The sequence below is a fragment of the Falco cherrug genome, chromosome 1 (assembly GCF_023634085.1).
Source record: "Falco cherrug isolate bFalChe1 chromosome 1, bFalChe1.pri, whole genome shotgun sequence".
Taxonomy (NCBI): Eukaryota; Metazoa; Chordata; class Aves; order Falconiformes; family Falconidae; genus Falco; species Falco cherrug.
In genome coordinates this window covers 61,936,212-61,960,999 of record NC_073697.1, presented here as the reverse complement: position 1 = coordinate 61,960,999, position 24,788 = coordinate 61,936,212, and the positions used below count along the sequence as shown (strand labels likewise).

At 40.6% G+C, this 24,788-nt stretch overlaps 1 protein-coding gene across 1 annotated transcript; it reads left to right on the top strand.

Annotated features, from left to right (window-relative positions):
- The first annotated feature begins 124 nt into the window (after positions 1–124).
- CNOT7 (CCR4-NOT transcription complex subunit 7) lies at positions 125–20,036 on the top strand. Its single transcript, XM_055722874.1, has 7 exons — positions 125–279; positions 1,161–1,359; positions 1,659–1,852; positions 4,794–4,955; positions 10,888–11,032; positions 15,777–15,887; positions 18,333–20,036. Exons 2-7 carry the CDS (start codon positions 1,243–1,245, stop codon positions 18,459–18,461), a joined length of 858 nt encoding a protein of 285 aa, XP_055578849.1. The 5' UTR covers positions 125–279; positions 1,161–1,242; the 3' UTR covers positions 18,462–20,036.
- Positions 20,037–24,788: the final 4,752 nt, after the last annotated feature.

Genomic DNA, 24,788 nt, shown 5'->3' with positions numbered 1-24,788 from the left:
CGCGGGCAGCGTCAGCGCCGCGCGCCCGTGACCCGCGCCGTGGCGGGGCGGAGGAGAGGGGGCGGGGCGGAGGGAGGGCGCTGCGGCCGGTGATTGGCGCCCCCGCCGCCGGTCAGAGGTGAGGGGGGAAAGGCCGCGGCGCGGCGATGATGTAATGGCTTTGTGCGGCGGGGGCAGCGCTTCCTGCGTCTCGCGCGGCGACTGGCGGCTGTGGGGCGTCGGGGGCCGCCGCGGGGCCTCGCCAGACCCGCCGCGGCCCGGCCCGGCCCGGCCGACAGCGTGAGTGAGCGGGGGGCGGGGGTGGGCGGGGGGAGCGGCCCGAGAGCTGCCCGGTACCCCTCTCCCTTCGGCCTAGCCGTGCCCCGCTCGGGCCCGAGGCAGCCCCGCGGAGGCCCTGCGGCCCGGCCGGCAGCCGCTACGGCCCGCGGGGGGATGGCTTGGCGGGCCGCGCGGCTGCCGGCGGGGGCGGGAGCGGAGCCTGTCCGCGCTGGGTCGGGGCCGGGGGGCGTGAGCCGGGCCGGCCTCGCCCCAGTTGCCCCCGTGGAGAGGCGCCGCCGTGCGGGGCGGGCTCCTCGGCGCCGCGGGCGCTCTTGAGGCCCCGTACGCGCAGGGAGGCGCCCGGGAGCCCAGGCGGGGCGCGGGTCCGAGGCGTTCGCGCTGCGGTTCGGGCCCTTGGCTCCCCTCGCCGGTTTGGTGCGGCCCGTAACGAGCTGGAAGAGCCCCTGTTGCCCGGGGAGGCGCACGCTTGGGCGGCCGTTTCTCGTCCGCAGTGCCCCCCAGCCTGGCGTGGCGCTAACAGTCGCTTTGCCGCTTCGTTTCATGTTGCGCGCAGCCGCGGGATCCGCAGGAACGTGCTGCTCTTCGAAGCCGGGGGGGAGTTAACGCTTGTGGGCTCAGGTATCGCTGTTGTCTGTTGAACTAGTGCGCCTTGCTGGTTTGCCTGGCTTTGTGCGAGAGATAAAGTTAGTAACAAAATCGTAGGGTTTTAGATCCTGATAGTAATCTGAGCTCCCCCAACTAAAGTTGACATCGTATCGGTGGTGATGTTGTGTTGCTTTTATGAAATTCTGAAGAGTAAAGCTCGATCCTGGTGTTTTAAGTATCGTTTAGGATTTATGAAGAATAAAAATTTACGCTTTGATACTTTCTTTGTGTCTTAGGTTAAAAATATAAAGTTCTCTTTATGAAACTGATCCTCGGTCAAGTGTAACTTTTGATGTATGGTCTCTAAAGCCCCCCACTATGCCAGCAGCTACCGTAGACCATAGCCAAAGAATCTGTGAAGTTTGGGCTTGTAACTTGGATGAAGAGATGAAGAAAATTCGCCAAGTTATACGGAAGTATAACTATGTAGCTATGGTAGGTGGGCACTTCATGTTTATCTGGCACGTTACTGGAAAAAAAGTGTTTACTTAATCTTATGTTAGTAAAACGAAGCTATAAACTTGTTCATCACTTTTCATTGAAAGAATAATGGATTCTTAATGTTGAACTAATGCTGTAGGAGCATGAGTAGCCTAATCGATTGCCTTTTTGAAAGCTAAATCTACACACAGTGCTCCTCAGCTATTAAACTGTTAGATGCTTAAAATATGTTTTATTAAAAATGGTCAAGGTAATTTTTTATTGAAGTTGAAGTTTTAATTCTGTTCTTACAGGATACAGAATTCCCAGGAGTAGTTGCAAGGCCTATTGGAGAATTCAGGAGCAATGCAGACTATCAGTACCAGTTACTACGCTGCAATGTAGACTTGCTAAAAATAATTCAGCTAGGACTGACATTTATGAACGAGCAAGGAGAATACCCTCCAGGAACTTCAACTTGGCAGTTTAATTTTAAATTTAATTTAACGTAAGTGTTAAATGTCTGTGCTGTTGAATGTATGTTTCTGGCTTACTGAAATGTATTACAAGTTGTGAAAGCTATAACAACTCTTTCTGTCTGATTGGAATACCATAGATTCTTTATGTGAGGAAAACTTTTGTCAGCTGAACATGTGTTTTCTTCCCTCACTTCTGTGTAGTCTCTTACTGTTGGTAATTTGGTAAAACGATGCGAAGCAATTTCAATAGAAGTTTTAAAAAGGCATTTATACTTAGCGCAAGATTTAGCTCTGTCTTCTCATATTTAATGTTTCAGAGCGCTTCTACCTTAACTTGGTTTAACTCTTACTAGTTGTTACAGAAGTCACTTGTTTCTTTGAATATTTTATAAATCGGAAATATCAACTTGTGAAGAAAAAAAAGTAAAGTTACTGAGTGTTACAAATGCTATCAGCAAGTTCCAAACTGTGCTCTGTTCTCTTTAAAATAACATTGTTCTTGTTAAAAGACTCACATCAAGTTCTAGATAATATTCTAGGTAAAATACTGCCAACCTTTTAATACTGCAGCAGCTTTTCTTGTGTTTTCAAACCAACTGATGCTATTAAGCTGCTTTATTTTAATTTTCTTCCATAATAGGTTGAAAGGGATTATTGATTCTGTAGCATAACTCCTGTGGAGACTTTTGTTCTGCATTGTGTTGGTTAATTGAAAATCAAAATTAATTAAAAGTTGATATTTCCCGTTTAAAAAAAGATTTTTGCTATCTGTGGGAATAGTATTGTGAACCTTATTTCACAATGTGGTTTTTATCAGTGATCAACTTAACTGTTCCAGCGGAATGAGACAGTTCTAATGTGGGGTGGAGTTCTAATCATATCTTTAGCAGGTAGTTGACGAGGTTAGTAGTATCTTGAATTTTTTGCCCAAAGTAAACATAATTGGTTTTCATAGGGCCTGCCTATCAGTGCAAACACTTCTCAAACCTAAATGTGTTGAAGGCTTTAGGTTTTTGGCAGTTGTGTTACAAGCTGATCACTGGACAGCTTGAGATACATGAGTTAAAACTGCAGTCTACAAAGGAGGTTTAGAGAACAGACCTTTTATTTTCTGCAGATAAAAAGACTTGTTTTCAAAGTAATCAGGGTTCTTAAAAGGAAAAAATCTGCTGCGCGCTCCCTTGATCTTTCTGCTTGTTGAAATAAGCATTCCTGTGGCTTGTCACAAATCAATTTTGTCTGAAGAATGTCATAGTCTTTTTAGTTTTGTTTGAAGCACCTCTTAAAAGGAAGTGCAAATTGGATATTTTGGTATCTCTAAACTTACCTGGCCATATAAATGCTGGGTAGACGTTATCTATTGTCTGTCTCGATAGAAGAATACACTAACTCTGCTAACTACAGAGAAGGAGGAGGAATGAATAAATTCCAGACTGTGATCTGGGAAGAAGAGCCTCTGTTATGTTTTATTTTCTGAGTGACCTTCAAAGGTCTACTTAATGTCAAGCAACTGAAAACAAAAGTCGTTTTCCATCTGTTTGTGCTAGATGCTGCATAGATAGGACAGCTCAGTAAGGCAAGATACAGGTAGTCGCCTAACTAACTTGGTACTAGTTCACTGGGGGCATTTTTTACAAAAAGGTAAACCAGGTAAGTGCTGCATGGAACATGAGGGTTTGCTTTTTTTCACGTGGGTGAAGAAATGACTTATTTTTGTCTGTTTCTAAACTTCCTTTTGGGAAGTGGCACTATGCCAAGTGTTCTGCTCCTAAAGCAAAACAGCTGTTGGCTGTTCCTAGAAGGTATTTTTTTTTGTGTGGTTCCAGCCAGATCTTGTTCAAGTGTGCTTCTTAAAGAGCATAAATATTTCTCTAAACTAACTATCCACCTGATTAGTGCAGAGCAACAAACTAGAATTAAAATTTTGTTTTGTAAAACAGGCATGTTTGTTTTGGATGAATTCTTTAATATGTTATGGAGATAGACAGGTGTTGGGAATCTAATTTCTTTAAAGCTGGAGACGGAATGAGCAGCTGTGTGGGAGGGAAGGCAAAAAATACAACACATCTTGAGAACATAGCTGTGTTCTGTTGAATGATGACTTGCTATTAGGAATAAGGAATATTAAGTTTATGACCGAATCTAATATTTGTTTGATATATTGGTTGTTTTGTCTATGTTATTTGTGTTTTGTTTTGGTTGTTTTTTTATTAGAACTGAAAGCTACACTGAAGAGACTTTGTGGAATAGTATGTTGTGAACAGTAATGCAAATAATCTTCTAAATAGACCCACTTTTGCATTTGTTTTTTCAGTTAACCATTCTGTGTATCTGTTATGATGCTATAGATAAAACCTTGGGGGGGGGGGGAAAGACCACCATCCATTTCATCACAGAATCCTTAAGACTTTTCAAAAATGTTAGTGGTAAAGGGAATAAATACAGGGATAAGAGGGGATCATACAAGGCATGGAGGAATTTTTTTCTATTCTGTTAAATTTCAGGTCCAAAACATGGCTATTAAAATTGAGGTTGGTTGTTTAGAAAGAAAACGTTAGGCTATCTGAATTTTAAGGATCGACTAAATGGAGCAGGTACTCAGTTTCCAGTTGCAGGGAGAAGGAAACTTTGATGAGCATGTGTCTAAACATTTACATTTGGTGTAGTTCAAGTAATGGATCTTATTAGCTGAAATAGCTGCATTCATATGTTCACTTTCCTCTGTGAATTTGTGAAAGGGAAATTCTAGGTAACTGGAAGAGTAGAAGGAACTAGATAATTATGAAGAGGGTGAGAATGGAGGTGCTGGGAATGGTGAAATGCTAGTTGGTTGGTTCTGCAGTTATCACAGAACAAAGTCAAATTGTTCCTGCTCTATCCTGGTGAAGTCTGTGGAATGAACAGCAAAAAAGAAATATCGCTAGGTTTGTAATCACTTGAGCTTTTTACTTTTCCTTTCTCTTTCTCTAGAGAAGATATGTATGCCCAGGACTCTATCGAACTGTTGACGACATCTGGTATTCAGTTTAAAAAGCATGAAGAAGAAGGAATTGAGACACAGTACTTTGCGGAACTGCTTATGACATCAGGAGTTGTACTGTGTGAAGGAGTCAAGTGGCTTTCCTTTCACAGGTAAATTCTGCATGTTAAGTATTTGTGTTTTCAATTTTGATTATTGAGTTCGAGAGCTTGGATTTCGCATATTGTGTTGAGTGGTATATCTTGGTTGGCAAGACTTAGAAAATATTTCTGCTGTAATACCTATAGCACCATTCTGTATCAGAAGTATAGGCCATGCAGGGTTATACTGGTGTTTTGTTTTTGGTGTTTATGCTGGAACCAGGGAACAGTAAACCAGAAAACCATGAAACTCCTAACCCAGCAGGTGGCACTGTAAGTTTTAGTATCACACGTGCAAGTAATAATAACAACGATAAAAGCAAACTATTCCTAAGTGATTCGTGAGCAAATATTGTTTGTCTCATGGGAGAGACTGCAGACTTATCAGTGAAGAGTTTTATAAAGCACTTTTAAATTTGTTTTTAATCTCCTGATAATCTGGACAGCTGAAAATTACTGTTTGGAAGGAGAGCTCTGATAAGCCTTAATTCTAGCTGCAGTAATTAATATATTTTACTATTTATTCCATCACAGGAACTCATCTTCCAAGTAGAAACAGAAATGCGAATGCTAATCTATCAAGTTGCAAAAGATCTTTGGGTGTTAGTAAGATCTAACACTTTAAAACTCAGGCAGTAGTCATTGTATAGTCAACTATATGCCAGAGGTATTTTGCACTTTTTGCAAGCAACAGTGTCTTTAAAGGCTTGTTGCTATGTAGTGACATCAAGTTGACATCTTAAATGCTGGCTGCCAAGCAAGTCAACAAAGGTAGTTGAATCTCTAGTTGAGACTAGCCGTTTCCTTACAGCCTTATTCCTATCATGCATGCTACATTGGTAGTAGGTGGTAATATGGAGATGACTAAATTAGAAAAAACACAAATTCTTCATCTTTAAGTATTAAATCTTGGAGGGGGGTTTGGAGGAGAGAAAGTCACATGGAATTAGAGAAATGTTTATGTTACTAACCAACTGAAAAATAAGGATTGCTTCAGCAAGGAATGTAAAATAGTAGTAGAAAGTGCATATAACAGCCTGTTGCAGAAGTCATCATTTTGACTTGCTCTGTAGAAAGTGTTAGACTACCTTCCCACAGGGAGGGGAGAAAAAAAGAAGAGACAGTTAAAAAAAAAAAAGAATCCTCTTTTGAGTATGCTTGTCACCTAATCTGCCTAGATCTTCCACTTGCAGCTGTTTCAACTCACAATATGACTCCAAAATAATCTTACTCTTGCTCTCTTGCTACTAGGGTAGCACCCTGGGGAAAAGTACTGGAACAAGAATGCCATGAACTGTGTCAAAAATAACTACAAAGGCTAAATTAGTGAATTAAGTTCCTTTCAACTTCTTAAACCCATTATTATAGGCTCTTACATGTGTATTTGTGATTTACACTTGACTACAGTAAAGTAACTTGGATGGTTCAGGAGAAGGGGCGCAGAGGCATGTTAGGTGTGTGACCGGTACATCAACAGACACTGCCACGTAGAAGCAGCTACAGCTACAAAGTGGTGGTTTTTGAATATTGCATGATAGCTTTAAGGGCCCAGGGTAAGCTATCCTAGCAAAAGAATACCTGAGCCATTTCTACACTAGAGATTCTTTTTAAAGCATAATTATATTGATTGTGCGTGATTCCCAACTAGTATGCTGGTTGAAGTGTAGTGTATACTATGTGCAATAATACCATTTTAGCTAGTGCAGCTTGTGGAGGGTTTTTGGGATGGCTTTATTAAAAGTCCAGTGTCGTCTGTATTAAAATGAGTTTCTGTTGTGTACTTGACTGAAAATGTCTTCAGAAATCCTCTGAAGACAGCTATTCCAGCAAGTGTTTGTCAAACATTGATTATCTGCAAGCCTGCTTCAAGTCAGAGAGTGTTTTAAAGGCTTTTGTGCTTGACAGAGCATGTTGTTACCATCTGCAGCACAAAACCCTGGGGTGGTGGGTTACGTTCTGAGGAAGCTAAGATGGCACAAAGCTATAAATGAGTTTGGGTCACATAAAATGTGCCACAAAGAACAGTAAACAGCTGTTTCTAAATGTGTCTTGGGCTGATTATGTTCTACCATTGGAAAGTTAAACAGGGGGAGAGCTCATTTGAAAATTTTTCATGTAGACTTTCCTTGCAATATTTCTTTGACTACTGGAAAAACTGTGCTTGATAGCAGCAATAGCACAGTCAGCAGCTATTTCCTTAAAATGCTTTAATCTCTACTAACCCTCAAAATTTATGAGTTTCTTAGGAAGTGGGCAGAGGGGAATTACTTCCTTCTCATTGTGAGGTTATGTTTTAGTTTCATTTCCCAGTCTTTGATTTCCTTGAACTCTTACATAGCTTGCTTCTAAGCTTTTAGGTTCTCAGATAATTTCATTTGTGCGCATTTCATCTCTGTGTTTGATGTAGCTCCCTTGGCATCCTGACCTATTGGCAAATCTGTGTGGACCTGCAGTTCTGCCAGGCATGAGCAAAGAAACATTTGCACTGTCACAGGTTGATGCAGTTGCCGTATATAACAATTTTTTTTGTGTGTGTTTAAAATGTATTTGAGTTGATGGAAGAGAAGGGAAAAGCCCAGGATTCCTGATTCTTGTCACAGTCAAGAGAGCTTCAGTGTTTTGGCAGTCTTAACGAATTATAAAACAGAACAGCTCAGATGCTGCTTTTGTGGCTGTTCAGTTGATTGGTCTGCTGAAGCTTTGAGTGTTCACCTGTGTGCAGCCTCCTCAGTCTACCTTTGGAGGCTCTGTGCAAACATGTCTCTTAACCCAGAGGGTTTTGGGAATCTGGAAAGTTCCAAGCTATTCTACTTCAATAATCATGTGTGTCTAACTGAATTCAGAAAAATTTGATCTGTTGGCTCATTTCTGTTAGCCAGTTATAAAATGAAGTAAAGCTTTCTCAGCTCTGTCAGGTTTTGATTTATGTCAGAGATGGTTGGTGCTTGAGTAGAAGTCATTGTTAATGGGCTATCTGAATTATTTCCGTATAGTAAGGGAAAGAAATACAGATATGTTTGATCTTTTCTATGGCCTTGTTGCCTACAGCGGTTCCTGTTCAGTAAAAAAAGAGTGAAACGTGGCTGTAAGGGTGTTTAAGTTGATGTATAGCTCCAGGGATTGTGGCAAGCTGCACTAAGTAACTTTAGGTGATCATAGTGGAAATGGTGAAAGCTTTTCAAGGAAAGGAAGCCTATGTGCTTCAGGGTGTAAACCAACTGCTAATTGCCTGTTCAAGGATCAGAAGAAAACTTCTTTAATGAGCAGGTAATTCCGTAATTGCTCGCTGGACTTTCTTACCCTTCTGTTAGCTTTCAGCAGTGGTCACTCAAAGATTTTTGAACTAGGTATGTATTAGTCTTGAATTGGGGTAACAGTTCTTATGTTTGTGTAAACTTGGATGACTGTAGCATACTACCCCTGAAAAGTATACTAAAAAGATTAAGCAAATGCCTTGATACTGCATTGTGATAGTAAAGTGTGGTTTGTGATGATTGTAGGGAGGAGCACAATGGAACTAAGTGTCAGCAGGTGGAACTTAAAGAATGTGAGACATCATTTGGCTGAGCTCACTAAAACTAACCCATGCTTGGGATCCAGGAACAGATACCTGACTGAATGCTGTCATGCAAGGGTAGTCATACCTGTTAAATCCACTGTTCCCTCTTTCTGCATGCAGACCCAGAATGAAAGAATCTGTTACAATCTCCAGGGGAGGGAGGGGGGAGATTATTCGTAGAAATTGCAAATTTGTGATAGCCTGCTCCCTCTCAATACAAATAGTAAATTAATCTTTTTGTGTGTGTGTTTGTTTTTTGGAAGAGGAGGGGAGTAAAAAACATAACTTTTTTAAGAAAAGGAGCACGAACACTGTTTCTTCAGTGTAAAGGTTTTAATATGGCTGTTACACTTGAGCCACAAGGATGACTGGTGTCAGGAACTCAGGGAGTTAATAAGCTCTCTAATCTCTAGAGGAGCATGTCATATGTCTCCTTAATCCTGAACAGTCTTTTTTGCTCATGTGGCACTTTTATTTTCTTTTTCTATAGAGGGCTTTATGCTGATACAGGCTTCCCTATCTCTTCCTCCCTCCCGGCCCAATAGGTGATCTAATAAAATTAACCTTCTGAACTACTGTTTTGCAAGTATACTACAGGTTTTTACTTTGTGAGACTCGGCTGAAATCCTTCTTTATCTTTGACTCCTTTGCTCCCTGGCCAGTGGCTGCTGCTGTGGAGATTGGAGTGCTGCCAGTACAGCTTCAAAGCACCAGATGCAGTGCAGAATTCATTTGACATGAAATTCCTGTTCAGAGCACTGGAAACCCCCATGGGAGAACTGCAATAGTTTGTACTTTTTGTATATTTTGCATTAATGGACTTCTAGCAAACCATTCATTCCCAGTATATTCAAGACTTCCTACCCTTTGTCTAGAAATTCTTAAGATAGAGATAACGCAGAGAATCCCATTGTATACAAAAGGTAGAAAAAACAATCCTCTTCACATTGAGTAGGCAAGCTAAAGCCTTGAGCTACATCAGAAGTCACCGTTCTTTGTGCGTGCTAAATATCCACGGTATCAGTAGTACAGGGCTCTTAACTGATTTGTGTTCTGTATTGCTGATCTCAGAGTTCTAGTTCATCGCAGTGATCTAGGTCAGTATTCACCACGTTGCTAAATTCTTGGGTTTAAGTATGATCCTCCTATAACCAAGAACAAACATGAAGTCTTAAACTGGGAATTCGGAGTCTGTGGTGACCACCAGTTCACTTGAATTCTCTCAGCTATATGCTAAACTTCAAGCAGCAAAACTGATGCAGCCTTCAGTAGAGGCAGCCACACTGCATGTCTCAATTTTTGTTAGTATGGGCATTTTTAAAATTCCATGTTAGCGAAGTCTAGGAACTGATTTGGTTCGATGCAGACCTAATAACCAAGAGAACATCAGTCCCCTGTCTATCTCTGTGCGTTTGTGCATGAGCAGTCCTGCAAGTACAAGGGATCAGAACCAGTCTGATTCACGATCAGATCGTGAATAATCTGTTGTGTAATTTCTGCCTTCCTAGGGAAAAAAGATAACTAGTTATCACTGCTTTTTGTTGGGGTGTTCAGTCCAGCTTAATATTTAGCATCTGTCTTTCCTGTGCTTTAAATCCTTTGTTTCCTCTCATAACCCTTTGTAAAAGTATATTTTCCCCTTTTACTGCCATACCTCATTCCTGTGTCCTCCTCCTTCCTCAGTCAAGCTATTGAGAAGGTCTTTCCAAACTCTTCTTTCCACCACGCACACACTCAGCTTCTTCTACCAAACTTGTAATGCTCTGTTATCTTGCTGCTTTCTGCTGACTTACGCATGCACACAAAATTTTTTCAATTTACTCTGTCCTTGCCTCCAAAAAGAGTAATCATTTACAAGCTATTAAAGGTTTCAGTTGTCTGACTGTGCTGATTTAACTGGGGAAGTTGAAAGACAGTCACCTTTTCTTAGCTGCTGAGGGTGAAACTTGCCTCCAGACATAAACATGGGTTTGCTCTGGAAACTCTTGAATCTTTCAGTTTTCAAAAACTGCAGAAGTCTCTGTCGTTGCTCAGTTTGTAGTGAGAAATTCTAGTCTGTGTCAAAGGAAACAGCTAGGAGTCTTTCTGTAAGTTTTTGTTACCAGATGAAGCCCCAGCAGCACTACCTTGTTTCAGGATTTAGAGAAACTCCTCTAGGCAGATCTGTTTGCTGTTTCACTTGGCCTCATTAAGACTAAATTAAAATGTTTTCTCTGGAATGTGCAATGGGGCCGTTTGCACTGAGGTTTAGTCTTTTGTGAGAGTCAGTCTTAATTGCATCAAAATTAAGCAAAATGGCCGGTTAATGTGTAATAAAGTCTTGTAGGAAGTGAGAAGGATGCTTCTAAGTTATGTGCTTATATTGTTTTTGATATTAATTTGCAGCGGATATGACTTCGGCTATCTAATCAAAATCCTGACAAACTCTAATTTACCTGAAGAAGAGCTGGACTTCTTTGAGATACTGCGATTGTTTTTCCCCGTCATTTACGATGTAAAATATCTCATGAAGAGCTGCAAAAATCTGAAGGTAGGTAATTTATTAATGGCTCAGAACAAATTTTGGGTTTGAAGACAGAGTACTTCGTGCTTAAAAATACTTAGGTTTTATATTTTTGTTTTCTGGTTTTGTTTTGGTAATACCTATTAACCACTGTCTGAAGCTTTGTATATTTAATATTAAAGGCTATTGATAGAAGGAGGCAGGAGCAATTTTTGTAACTTCTTACCCGTTAAAAATAACATGTTGATACTATATTTGCAGTGCCAGGTTTTTGCTGACAGATGATAAACCCATGTTTGGAATTAATCTTTCACTTCTTAAGCTATAAGAATTGATGGGTTTCATGTAATCTTATTTCCTCATTGTGCAGTCCACTAAAGGACTGCAGTCGCCTTGGCAAAGGTAATTGCAACGATGATGCTGTGGAAGTGTCTTGGGAAGAGGAATGGAGCGAAGAATGTTTCAGATGGCCCCGTAAGGAAAGATAAACAACAGCGTATGTTCAGGGACAACATGTGACTTCTAGGAGAAAAAAATGCAGTACTAGAAACCAATCTCTCGTGTCAGGCCAGCGGGGCTACTAATTGGCTTACTGTATCAGACATAAAATTTGGATGCTTTATTGGACTGGAGGAGGAATGGAAACTGGAACTTAAGGTTGTGAAGGGGAAGACAGCAAGTGAAAGAAAGATGCTGCAGGGATTGTTAACAGCTTTACTTGCCAAAGAACTTTTAACAGTCTGGACTGCTACTGGAATGAGGTGCATCGTTCATCAGAGGCAATTAATGACTTGCTGCTTTTATGGAAAGTAACTCAATTCTCTAGGCTTTCTTAATGAGAACGTGCAGGAAAAAGAGAACACTGACTGTAGTACAACCAAATCCGAACTAAGGCATCGCTTGTCACTGTGTCATGCTGAACTAGTGATCTGTGTGGGGTTTGTAGTCCTCTTTGGTTTTGAGATAAACTAATAGTGTATTACTTCTAAGTAGCAGCCTACTCGTGTGGGAAGTAAATTGTGTGGATCCTGTTGTTAATCAAATTAATGTTGAAAATTAAGACCTCCCTTCCAGTTAGTAAGAAAAATACACCTACCTGTGTTCATCTAGAGTTGTTATTGGTGTAATCAGCTGGGGAAATGGCTGAGTATTAGAGAACATGTTGTAGAAACAAGTTGTTGGGTTTTTTTGTACAGAGGCCAGAAGAAAAAATGAAATGTTCATAAACTTCAGAAGTCTTAAGGGAGGATTGGGGGGAACACCAAACAAAAAACACCTTCGCTTTCTTACTCTGAATGAAGCATCTGGTGTCTTAGTGATGGCAACACACTTAACAGGAACAGAAAGCATAATCCAACTTTAGCCATGTAGGAAAGGTGACAGAATGATGTTTTGTGTCAACATTCCAGAGTGACAGTCCCAGGGGGGTTGGGAAGGAGGAGATTGTAATTCCTGTCATTTCATTAAAACAGTTGTGTGTAGCCTGTATTGTTTAGGACACTAATGGTTTTTTTTTGGGGGGGGAAAAAAAAAAAAGCCTTCACAGGTCTTATTTCAACAAAGCTTAAGAATAAGCGTTTTGCTTTTTCAGAGCTGAAAAGGTCAGCTTTCCTGCAATAAATCTTGATCCTGTCACCTAACCTGCAGGCTGGTAATCAGCAGGGGAAGGGATGTGAATTGTCCTACCCCTCCATATTTACCAGCAAGGAAATGATGGTGGACTTGTACTGTACTGCGTAGCTGTCTGAAACAAATTGCTAAACGTTCAGTGTTGTGACTCTAAAAATGCATGCACTGTCTCCTAATGTGTGTCACTTTCAATCTCTATTAAATTGCAGTGAATTGAACTGCTGTGCAGTTGTCCTTTATTGACTTGTCTTAACTTTTCATATGGAAGTCACTGACCTGCTGTAGGTCCCCTACCTACTCCCTGCCCCCACAGACCCCAAAAAGAATTTTTGGCATTGAGAACAGAAATACCTTTCTGGATTGGGAAGCTGTTTGATGCTGTTATTGTGGAATTAGGTAGTCTGTGAATTTATAGTATGTTACTCTTTAACTTGCATGGGTGTGAATGTACTCTACTGGCATGCAGACTGGGAATCGACTTGAGATAGTAACGTAGTATAGGTTAAACTCTTGCTTTTTCTCTGAAAAGCTGCAAACTTTTTGATGGTAATGGCAACTCTAAGTAACGTAGACTTACAGACCTTGTTGGAAACTAGATTTTAATACGGGGGTTTGTACAGAACAATGAACTCTGTTACCAGTGCCATGAAGCAAGAGTTTGAACGGGTCTTGTGTTGACTGTGGTTATGTGATTGTGTAAATCATTCTGTGGCCTTTCCTTGAAAGACCGATGCTCTGAAAATTAGGAAATAGTCCTCTTCCTCCAAGAGTAAAATGTTCTATCTGGAGTGCAGAAGTCTTGTCTGAAAGAATTTCAATAGCCTACTAATTTTCAGAGGCAACCAAATTTTATTCCGTAGTTATTCCAGTTACAGACTAAGTTCCACACACAAGTGGTGTGTGATGTATTTACAAATAGATATGTACCATTAAAAGCACTATTTTCAGAGCATTTTTCTATAGGCTGCTGTTAATGTAAATTTTTAATTACTAAGTCTACATTCCAGAGCTTGCAGCTGCTGTGTAGATGCTACTGATTTTTATTCTTAAGTGCTTTTTCTTCAAAGTTATTTGAAGCTAGATGTTCTTTCAGCTAGCAGAACCTGATGGCACTGCTGCTTCATAGCTTGTGGAAGTAGATGGTTTAGGTGTAGGAAATGGTGCCTTGGAAGGGTGTGGGCCTAACTGCTGGTGCTAACCTCTAACAGCTCATTATTGAAGTTAGAAAGCAGAGAACGTACTTGTATCTGAGTTGCACCTTCCTGTGCTGCCCACCAACCTGCAGCACGTTTTGGACAATGTCAGTTAACTAACTTGAGCATGTTTGCAGTGTTGAAATGTTGTATCCAAGCTCATAAAGAAAACAAGCTAGCTTCAGTGCTTAACTATGTGGTGTATAGACTCACTCTTATTTTAAACTTCCGTAAACTATTGCTGCTGCTCAAGCTAGAATAAAACTAGCTTTACCAGTACGAGGTTTTCATGTTGGTTTGTTGACATTGCTTAGAAACATCATTGCTGAAGCTTCCCTCTTCTTAAACAAAAAAAAAACCTGGACCCAAACCTGTTGCCGTAAGATTCACAGGAATTTTAATAGCGTCTGATCTGATTTAGAGGGCAGACTTTACTTTTATTGTTCTGTAAGTTTTAACTTTGACTGTAACGCTTTTGCCTCTTACTGCTTTCCTTCCTGTACTTGAAACAGGTTAAGAGTACAAGGAAAGTTGAACTTGGATATTAGGCAGCCTGTCTTTCAAAGCATTGCCTCTGTGCAACATTTTCACGTTGCAAAGATCGTGGCAGCGCTAATGATTTTGTCTTTGGTTTTTTGATCTTCCTAGATCTTAAAGAATGTGCATGTGCTTTAGTCTTATTTCCAGTAGCTTTATGGCTTAATGATTGACAGAAAGAATTGATGTACAAAATTATGTACTTAGAGCATTAAAAGATTGCAGTTACAGTATAACATGTCTCTCCTGCAACTGATCTGTTACCTGTGTAAAACCAAATCAACTTCTGATGGGTTTGCTTCGTTACCGTTTGGGGAGCACTAAAAGAGGTGTATATAGTCGCTGCAGTTAAGGGGACATAAGCTTGTTGGGAGGAATATTTGCTTCGAAACTGGAGAAGTTTTACTTTTAAGAGCAGGTAGGTTTGCAGCTTTGGAGTGATGTCTACAGCTTCACAGCCTGTCCTTTTAAACGATGTATTAACATTCAAAGTAGGCAATGACTGTTTTAAACTGTTCCCTTTTTTTTTATGTGAGATGTTTATATACTCTTTAAGCAGTAGGTTTCATTATATGTATGACTACTAAATATACATCTCTAACAGAAAAGCTGGCTAGGCCATGGAATTTGCAGTATCTTGGAAAATAGTTGCAGGCGATGGATTCTCCCCCATGTTTTTATCCCTGTCCTCTTATGGCAGCTAATGAAACAAACTTTAAAGAGGGATAGAATGTCTTGTAGAGATGGAGTGGGCACTTTTTTCCTCTTTTGACTTAACCACTTGTTACAGAGCAGGTGTTTAGAAACCATTTTTGTGGACTCCCTGTAGTCTTCTAGATACTTTAAGATATTCTCAGTTTTTGTGAAGGGAAGTTGAAAATGCCTCAATTGTTGAAAGGTAAGTGGAAAGAAAAATGTCTGTTGCAAAGGAAACCTCGATACTAACACATGGAGGCAATATGGGTGCTTTGTTTCTAAGCACTCGAATCCTTCTGTTTGTAGAACAAGGTTTTTACCTTCTAAATTTTCATTCGAATAGAAGGAGCGCAGGAACACCATGTTTTCTTCAGTGTTGCCATTCTTTTCAGCATCTTGAAGAAATTGTTTTCTCTAAGTAATGACAACTGGTTACTGGAGAGGATGGAACATGAGAGAGTAGTGGTTCCGTTGGTCACAGATGTGGCTTTATTTAATCAATACTGATACAGAATTCTAATGCTTCTATTGATACTGAAAGTCTGATTATCCAGGTGTGTATTTATCTACTATGATGACTGTTTCAGCTACTGTGCAATTGTTATAATATACCTGAGGTTGTATGACTTGTGTAACGGATTTTTTCCCAAATATAGCTGTTCAGTTTTCTGATTTATTTTTTTTTCAGCAGTTAACAAGAACGTTTTCTTTTTCAGGGTGGATTACAAGAAGTGGCTGAGCAGTTAGAGCTGGAAAGGATAGGACCACAGCATCAGGCAGGATCTGATTCTTTACTCACAGGAATGGCCTTTTTCAAAATGAGAGAAGTAGGTGGATGTATTGGGTTTATCTCCATGATAGTAACGTGCTGTGATAGTCAGATGGAATTGCTGATTCCGATAAGTCTGCAATATTTTAGGGAGGTCTCTGAAAGGCTTCAGGGGTTCCACTTCTCTTGACAAAAATAAGACCACCTGTGCACTCCCCAGAGTAAGTGTGAACCAGCCCTGCTGATTCCCAGCTTAGCTGCTCTGAGTGAGTATTGCTTCCCGTTTCTAGACTGTGCCAGGCTGCAGGTATATTAAATACTGACTTTCAGGCTGCTGTGGAAGATGTCCATGCATTTGTTCCTTTACTATTGACTGAAGTATAATCTTTTAGAACCTCAGTTAATCTGTGCTTTGCTCAATTCAAGGTTTGCAGCAAGGGAAATCGGGTCTTGAAAGTTTCTTATTTCCTTGCTACTTGTCCGCATACAGCAGGAAGATATTCTCCTTTAGCAGAGCAAACAAATGTTGAACAGGCCTCTTCTGGAAAGCAGTTGCACTGGACAAATGCCAGTGCATCTGAACGTGGCATTCTGCCAGCATTCAGCGTCATTTACCATGTCAAAACAGATGGCAATAGCAAATGTCATCTTTTAATAAGGTTTAGTATTGTATGCTATGGTACCTACCTTCTGTATAAAGGAGAAAATGACCACAAGTTTCTGACAAATACTGGTGAGAGAACAGGTAAAAAATAAATGCTGTGACTGAAGCTGGTGTGCTCATCTTAACACGCTGTTCTGCCTCAGCTGGGACCCACAGTTACAAGCGGGCCATGGGCTGCAGATGCAATAGAGAGGACTGCGTTTCTGGTGCAGTCCAAGCCCAGCGTGGCTCGCTGCCATCTGCCTGGTATTGTTAATCTTTCACTCTTTAATTTGAAACAAAATCCAGAGCAAATAAAGGGGAAGGGGAAATGTGTGTATGATAAACATAACTAACTGGAAAGGCAGTATCTTAGGCTTGGAGAGGAAAAGGTTGAAACCTATGATTGTTTCTTTAATGAGGTGCCATTTGTGTTAGATGGCAGATTAGCTGCTTGAATTTGTTCACCAAAAGCTGTTATTGGGAAAAGTAGAAATCTGAGGGGGTTTTAGTGCAAAACACTTGTTTAAATAAGCCAACAGAGATAGATTAACGATGATGATTTTTTTCGGTACTTTCAGAGATTCTTTGCAAATACAGCATTTCTAAATAAGGGTACAGCAGTCAGCAGAGGAAATAGATTTAATGTGTATTTTTAAAGCCTCTTCAGTAGAGCTCATTGTTTAACAATAAGTTTGAGTGAAAAAGTTTCATTTCAATGCTTTTGGAAGTATAAAATGTTGTTACTACTTGCTGTGCTGGAGTTGCAACTTGCTGGGTATTGGAGGGCCAGCCAAAAAGTTACTGATTCCCCCCCCCCCCTCAGAAATACTTAAATACTGATACTACTACAGTAGAGCTGTTGTTCTAGGGTTTTCCTACCTGTTTATTTCTTCGAGAACTGCTAGGGGCTTTAAAACTTTTGATTGAGGTCTCCAATTCCTGCAGTACAGAACCTTCCGTTCAGACCATGCTGCTAAGAGCAAAGCTTGAAGGAAGTTTTCAGCTTGTGTGGTATATGCAGTCCTCTGCATTTAGACTGTGTATTGCATTCACCCTGCTTCTGCATGATTCTGGTGATGACTCAGAATGTTAACCACTGGGATATCCAGGGTTGCTGTCAAGTTTTTAGGGTAAAAAATTTTTGCGTACATGTGTGTCTTCACACAATATCAGAATATTACGGGGTTTCATGTGTCTTCCACTGAAAGGTTCTGTTTGCAGTTAAGACTTGCGAGGTGTAAATGCAGTCTTAGTATGGCATTTACTTTAATTTTGCTGTTCCTTATTAAATAAAGTCACCCTCTGTGAGGAGCTAGCTGGAAATGCATCTTTCTGCATTTCTCTAAACTCTGTAATGGGTGTTGTGATCAAACATTGTCCCTGCCCCCAAACCTCTATAGTATACGTCAGGGCATACCTCCATTTAAAGACAGAGCATGACGAAAATCGCAGCGCTGAGGTGTAGGTAGGGTATGGGCACAGATGAGTGCCAAGCACATGCCTGTTGCAAGAAACTCCGCAGAAATCAGTTGGAGAAATATCTTTGTTGAACTTGCAGAAAAGTGATAACTGATAATACAAAATTACCAACACATTGCATTTGGCCATTTCATCAGGAAAGGTGCACAGGAGGGCTGATTGTATTCCTTGGCAGATTTACTTTAAAGAATCATGTCATGTAGCACATTTTGGTAATGTGTTGAGATTAAGTGCGTTACTGTGTTAATTATATTAACTTTTGCGCCTTGGGATTTGGTGTCTGATGTTAAAAAGAAAGTAACATTTTAAAGCTTTTCTATAGTTGTTTAAACTGAGCCTTTTCTTTGCCAATAATTTGTGTCTGTCTTAACTTTTTAGATGTTCTTTGAAGATCACATTGACGATGCCAAATATTGTGGCCACTTATATGGCCTTGGTTCGGGGTCATCTTATGTACAAAACGGCACAGGAAATGCATATGAAGAAGAAGCCAACAAACAGTCATGACATGAAATGAAAGGCCATCTTTTTGACCTCCACATGCTTGTATATAGGTTTTATCTCTGGTTGAACCCCTTGGACAATAAGGCTTTTTTTCCCCTTTTCTCAGCACACTTTCTTTTCTGCCTTTCTACATACTAAACCTGACTGTTCTTATCACAGATTTTGATCTTAATATTGATATGTAAAATTTTCTGGATTACGTTTTGGCCTCGTAACTAGCCCATTTGTAAAGAAGCATGTATAGAATCAGTGTGGCAGAGAGGAGAAAGTTAAATCATAATGAATAGTCTGGTAAACTTAACTATATTGATGATCTAGTTTTTGTCTCTTTCCCCTCCCGCCTCCAAATTAACTGGCACTGATTGTAACTAACTTCCACTTTCATGTCTGTTCCTTCCAGTATGCAGGCGTTTTAGCTATTCAAGATTGTGGACCATCAAATTTGCACTTTAGAGAGTGACTCTGACTCGGATCCTCTGTTTTATTTGAAGTTTTGTTTTGGTTTTTCTTTTGCCCTCAGCTAGAAAACAATCATCTGCCAAGTTAAACAGCTTCATGCTGTATTTCCTTGGTATCTCAACCCACAGACCACGACTTGCTGCACAACCTCCGTTTGTTGAAGCACAACAGACTACTGAAATCATAGTAACTACTGTTATTTTACTAGTGTTCAAGTCATCTTCAGACGCATCCTGCACATGTCAACTTCTGGTTGGCTTGCTGCTTTAAAACCGCTCTGTGATGGGGGAAAGAAGCTTGAAAAAACAGCTTTACACCCTTCAGGAAAAGAACAGCTATGACTTTAGCATTTTTGCCAATAAGCATCAAAGGGTATTGGAATAGTAGGAGTTTTGTAATGGCACACTTCCCTTGATTAACTTGCTAGCTTTTATTCTAGTAATGTACACCTCAGATGTTTTTTATGAAGTCATATTTATTATGTACTTGATTTCATGATTTTTGAAAGTAAGTTTAGTTGAAGATAAAACCCAAAGATCTGAAAAAATTACTATTTGATTGAATTAGAAGGACAATTAAATCATGGGGTTTTGTAGTTGCTACGAAGACAGATGTTACAGATATTTGTTGTAAAACAACAACATATAAATAACTTATAGCTAATAAAGTTACCTGAGGAGTGTAATGCTAGTTTATTTTTGAGTATATCTTAGCAATATATTTTAGATATATTGTTTTAAAGGACCCTAAAGTATGTTCTTAACTCTGCATAGCATGTGTACGGAGCAGTTGTGCAGGAAGGATTTTTGGTATTGAATAGCTAAAATACTAGCCTGAAATGATGGAATGTGCAACATTGTGTGCCTGTGTGTGCGTGCGTGTATGTGTGTGCGTGTTTGACATGGAAATCAATAGTAGACAAATCTCCCGAGTGTTCACCAAATTACTCTGTTCTACCTTGTACTTAACAACAAAAAATCAAACACCTTTTTTCATTGAGTTACAATGATGTAACCGGGTGGTCCTTTTTAAACAACAAATAATTTGCATAACAGAGGGTATTTGTTTTTAAAGCTTTTGTAAATAAAGGCCTAAGAAATGTTTTCTTACATAACAACAGACTGGTGGTTTTGTTGCAAAATTTTTCCAGGAATGTGTGTATTTAGCCAATTCAGTTCTGTATTCTGTTTTGTTTAGGCGTGGTAGTTCTCTTCCAGGTCCTTATAAAATGACTGAACTTGCTGCTCGCTGGCTGATTCCACTTCCAGAGCAGAATTCCGTACCTGTGTTTCCCATCACTTCATTCCTACTGACCTGAGTTGCAAGAGTGGTAACTATAATGTACAACTGAGGCATCCAAATCCCATTAGTAAATTGTTTTAATACCATTATCCATTAGATGATGGTGACTGGCTTTAGCTTTGGTTATCTTTGGCTTTGGTAACATTGGGACTACCTTAACTGGAAAACAGGATGGATTCTTTTTGTGGCTTATGTGGAAAACTTGCATACGCGTGGAATGAAGAACCCCTGAAGTTTCGATGCATTTGCTTTAAAGTTTAGTAGCTTTGCCTAAAACATACAGATGCAGCTGTCTGTGGGGAACTTTTGAAGGGAATGACTCTTCGAAGAACTTTGGGGTTTTGTTTTTAAGTAACTTTTTAGTTGTGGATGAAAGGAAGTGTTTAGAGGCTTCTAAATGTGTGCCTACACTAAGTTTTAGTTCAGAGTGGCATGTGCTTTTGAAGTGACTGCTGAGCATCCCATGTGCCGTGCTATGCTTCTCTGTGCTTCCAGTCATGAATATTTCAGAGCTTGGACTCCTTTGGGAGGAAGCTAAACCCAAAGATGCACAACAGGTGTGTGTCTCTTGTCCCCGCTGCTAATGAGCATGCAGTCTGCAGGATCAGGCTGAGTTTGCTTAAGCCCTAGCCTAAAATTCTCATGAGGCATTTGACTTTTATTCTACTCTTTAGTGTAATTCATGTGAGAAAAGATTTTCTCAAAAGCCACTGATCAGTGTGAAACTAAGATTATGCTTTATTCTGTGTGAGAGCTCTTAGTCTGATCAATGTAATCTGTTGAGAGTTGCTTACAGCTGGGGGGACATATGTGCATCATTCAGTTTCCGTGGCAAAATTAATTTAGTTTCCATTAGGGAGTGATTTAAATGGTAAACTGTAGAGATTATGAAAAAAGTAACTTCTTATGTGTAGGACTGTTACTTGTAAACTGCAGAGCCTGAAATCTGTTTCCAAAGTGGACAGCTTTAATTGCTTTTGCAAAAATAAATGTGCGTGCACAGTTCCAGCTGTCTAGATATGTACCTTTTTCTGTTCAGAGACAAGAATACTCTTTCCAGGCCTCTGCTCTTTCCAATCCATTTAAAATACATTGTTGTTTTGAGTAGGTTTGTCAGAAGAAAGGCAGTATCAAAACCTGTGATTTTTATTTTTTTTTTTTTAGTTATTTGTATTTTTGGCTTTTGGAGTCAGATGCGTAAGCATTTAATCCCTTTGCTCATTGAAATTAGGCAAGAAGGATCTTTTGAGATGGAAGAAAATAAGGCTGGAACATTCAGAGTATTTGAGGCTTTTCCCCGTATGAATTTGGGGATGACCTATAACCTCTGACATCCAAGAACTTTCTCTAACCAAATCTGACTGGTTGCTCCAAGCTCAAGAATGCTTAATTCCCTCACGCAGGAAATCAAACAGAAGTGGGAAGAAGGCTGCATTGATGAACAAGGAGCTTTTGACTAAAGTGAAACACAGGAAAAGTGTACGGAAGATGGAAGCACGGACAGATGACACTGTCACTGAAGGTTAAGAAAACCAGAGTCTACCTGGAGTTGAATCTGGTGAGGGAGCAATAAGAAAAGCTTCTACAGGGACACCAGGAGCAAGGAAAGATAAAATGTGAGACCACTGCTGAATGGCAGCAGGAGATGTAGTGACAAAGGACGTGAGAAAGGTCAAGGTCCTCAATGCCGCCTTTGCTTTAGTTTTTACTCTTAAGACTTGCCTTCTGGAATTCCAGGTCTGAGGACAGTCCGGAATAAGGAAGACTTATCCTTGGTAGCAGAGGTTCAGGTTAGGAACATACAAACAAATTGGGCATAAAGAACTTTGGAGGACCTGTTAAGGTGCACCCACCGGTGCTGAGGGAGCTGACTGCTGTCATCGCGAGGCTGCTCTCATTATCTTTGACTGGCCGTGGTGACAGGATAGTTTCCTGAGGAGTGGAAGATGTCACCCCTTCCTTCAAGAAGGGCAAGGAGAATGCGGGGTGCTGTAGGCCAGTCGACCTCACCTCGATCCCTGGGAAGGTGATAGAGCAGATAGCCGTTCTGTGTTTGGAAGCGGTTTCTAGGATTAAGAAGCTGGTTGGAAGCAGGCAGCCTGGATTTATGAAGGGGAAATAATTTCTGACTAGCTTGCTGTATTTTACCTTCCTTTTGAGCAGGTATATTGAACTAGATGGCCACAGGTCCCTTCCAGTGCTAACTCTTCCGTGACACTAGAGCACACTGAGTCTACACTTACGTAGCCTGCTCTGGATCCTTGTGTCTGAGGTGTAAGTGTGGGTGTTCTGCACCCCCAAGGTACGTGGGCTTATTGGTCACCCGGAGGACAGCCCACGCAATGAAGACTGGTTCCTTCATGTCGTGTAGCACGTACTGGAAGACGTAACGCATGCAGCCAGCCTGTTCTGTTTCAGGTCCATGCTTTGCCTCCTCATGTAGGCTTTTGCTTTTCAATGTTGTTTTTTGCTGAAAGAACAAGAGATGTGGTTGATTCCACTTTCAGGTAATGGGGCACGTCAAGTTCTTGAAGTAAAAGAGACGGTGTGCCTTGGGGAATCGGTTGCTGTTCCTTAATTTTTTTTCAGTTTAATGTTACTGTATCAAAGATAATTCCACTCGTAGTGCTTGAAATGTGGGAGCCTAAACAATTACAGAGAGCAAGCAGTGGGTCTGAGTAATGCCTTAAAAGGAGGGTTGGTTACGGTGGGAGAAGCTGGTTGATAACAAGAACGCTTAGCTGTACGTACATCTAGCTGAGAATTATTTCTGCTGGGTTAAAAGTTGTGTTTCTGCTAATTGCACGGCACTGGTGTATACTAATTCTTATGCTGGGTGAGTAACCTTAAACACCGCCCTAAGTAAGCGTGTACTTCAGAACCAAAGTTACAGAATCAAACCTCTCTTTTGAGGTGTCGTTGTCTCATAAACCCACATAGCAGATAATATAATTTTATAGTATTTTCATTTAATAGTTTCAAGTAACCTAGCTTATAAATATTGGCCCTTCGCAAGTCTTGCATTCAGTCATGCTGGCTGGATGTTTGTGAGTAAGAACTTTAACATACTTGTTCAGGTCTATGAAACTCTTGCATAACCCTTTTGCAGTCGCTTAGAAAAAATAGGCGATGGGCTAACTGAATCAGCTGGCAAAGTAAGTGTGTTAGTCCAGTACTCCCTGGTGAGGTGGTTTTAGATATTCCACATGAGGAAGGCTTAATGCTTCAGTACAAACGCACTTAGTTGAAGATAATTTATGTGGGATTTTGATTTAGAGAAGTGATACAGCATTATGCTGAAGAAATCACAACACAAACAACATGGCAATTGTGTATATATAGCTGAATCGCAATACGAACGTCATTCCCTTTACCGATCTCTGTGCCATGCTCACCATCAGTGTTGGATGGTCCCAGTTGCCAGGAAGGAACACACGGGGTGAAGCCAGCTCAAGCCCATTGCTCTCCTCGGAGCTGGTTTTACTGGATGTTCAGTTTTTCACTCTGTTGGGCTGGGCCACCTCCACGTACCCCCATGTTGGTGTGGCTGGCTCAGGAAGATGATACTTCCTGTTGATGATTTTGGGGAAGGCCAGCTACGTAACCAGTTGACCCACTCAACTGATACAGCTGTTTGTTTACTGCAAAGACTATCTCTGGTCCCCTTGGTGTTGAGATCAGTTTCTTTGGTGACAGCTGTGGTCACTGCCTAGGTTCTTTTCTGAGCTTCATGAGCACACCATCCTTGCCTGTATTTCTCGGAGCTGCCTTCCATTGAAGGGGTTCATTGACCAGTCACAGAATGGAAGTGGCTTCATAAGGCCAAATGTTGCTGGTTTTATTTATTTTAAATGTGCTACATACTAACAAATATGCCATTCAAAGATGGGGGGGGGCGGGGGGGGAACCTTCAAACTTAAGCCCCTGCATCTTCACTTAAACTTCCCAATGGTGTATCCGTTTTTGTTTTGCTGATGTGTTTTTAGAGTTTTTTCCCCCATGTAATTTTTACTTGAGAACATGTGTTTGTGTCCTCTGTTTTAAACTCCCAATTGGGTTCTCAACCTTGAATTAACTAACAACTCACCTGAACTAGTTAAGTGCATTGAAAGGAAGAAGTGGATTCTGTAGCGAATCAGTTTGTAGAACTTCCCTGGGAGTTTAAGATTCACATTGTGTTAATGGATTTAGGATGGCAGGGGTTTATGCCAGTTTATTAACTTGTAATTATTCAAAGTAATGGATTTTTAAATAAAATTGGCTTCTTGAGGTTTTTATTAGACACCACCAACTCAGTGACAGCAAAGAAAGCCAAAAGCCTCCAATGGAGCTACTGGTATTTGTCTGACTACCACAAATTGTAGAGTTTGAACAAGATCTCCCAAACAAAACAACTCAATTTTTTTTTTTACAGGCATCAGTTGTCACAGCATACTTTCCTAGTCATACCATGACGTTCTCTTTCTGCTATATCTGAACTTGTGTACCTTTGTTAGTTTATAGGAGACTGTTTTGGTGTCTTCCTCCCTCTTGCCTGACTAGGTGTAGTAGAGAAATGAGGAGGATTCT

Bases quoted from the DNA above. Each gene is read 5' to 3' on its own strand.
- CNOT7 (XM_055722874.1), top strand. From the start codon at position 1,243: ATGCCAGCAGCTACCGTAGACCATAGCCAAAGAATCTGTGAAGTTTGG. The intron at 4,956-10,887 runs GTAAATTCTGCA...ATTAATTTGCAG, and splicing joins AAGTGGCTTTCCTTTCACAG to CGGATATGACTTCGGCTATC. The intron at 15,888-18,332 runs GTAGGTGGATGT...TTAACTTTTTAG, and splicing joins CCTTTTTCAAAATGAGAGAA to ATGTTCTTTGAAGATCACAT.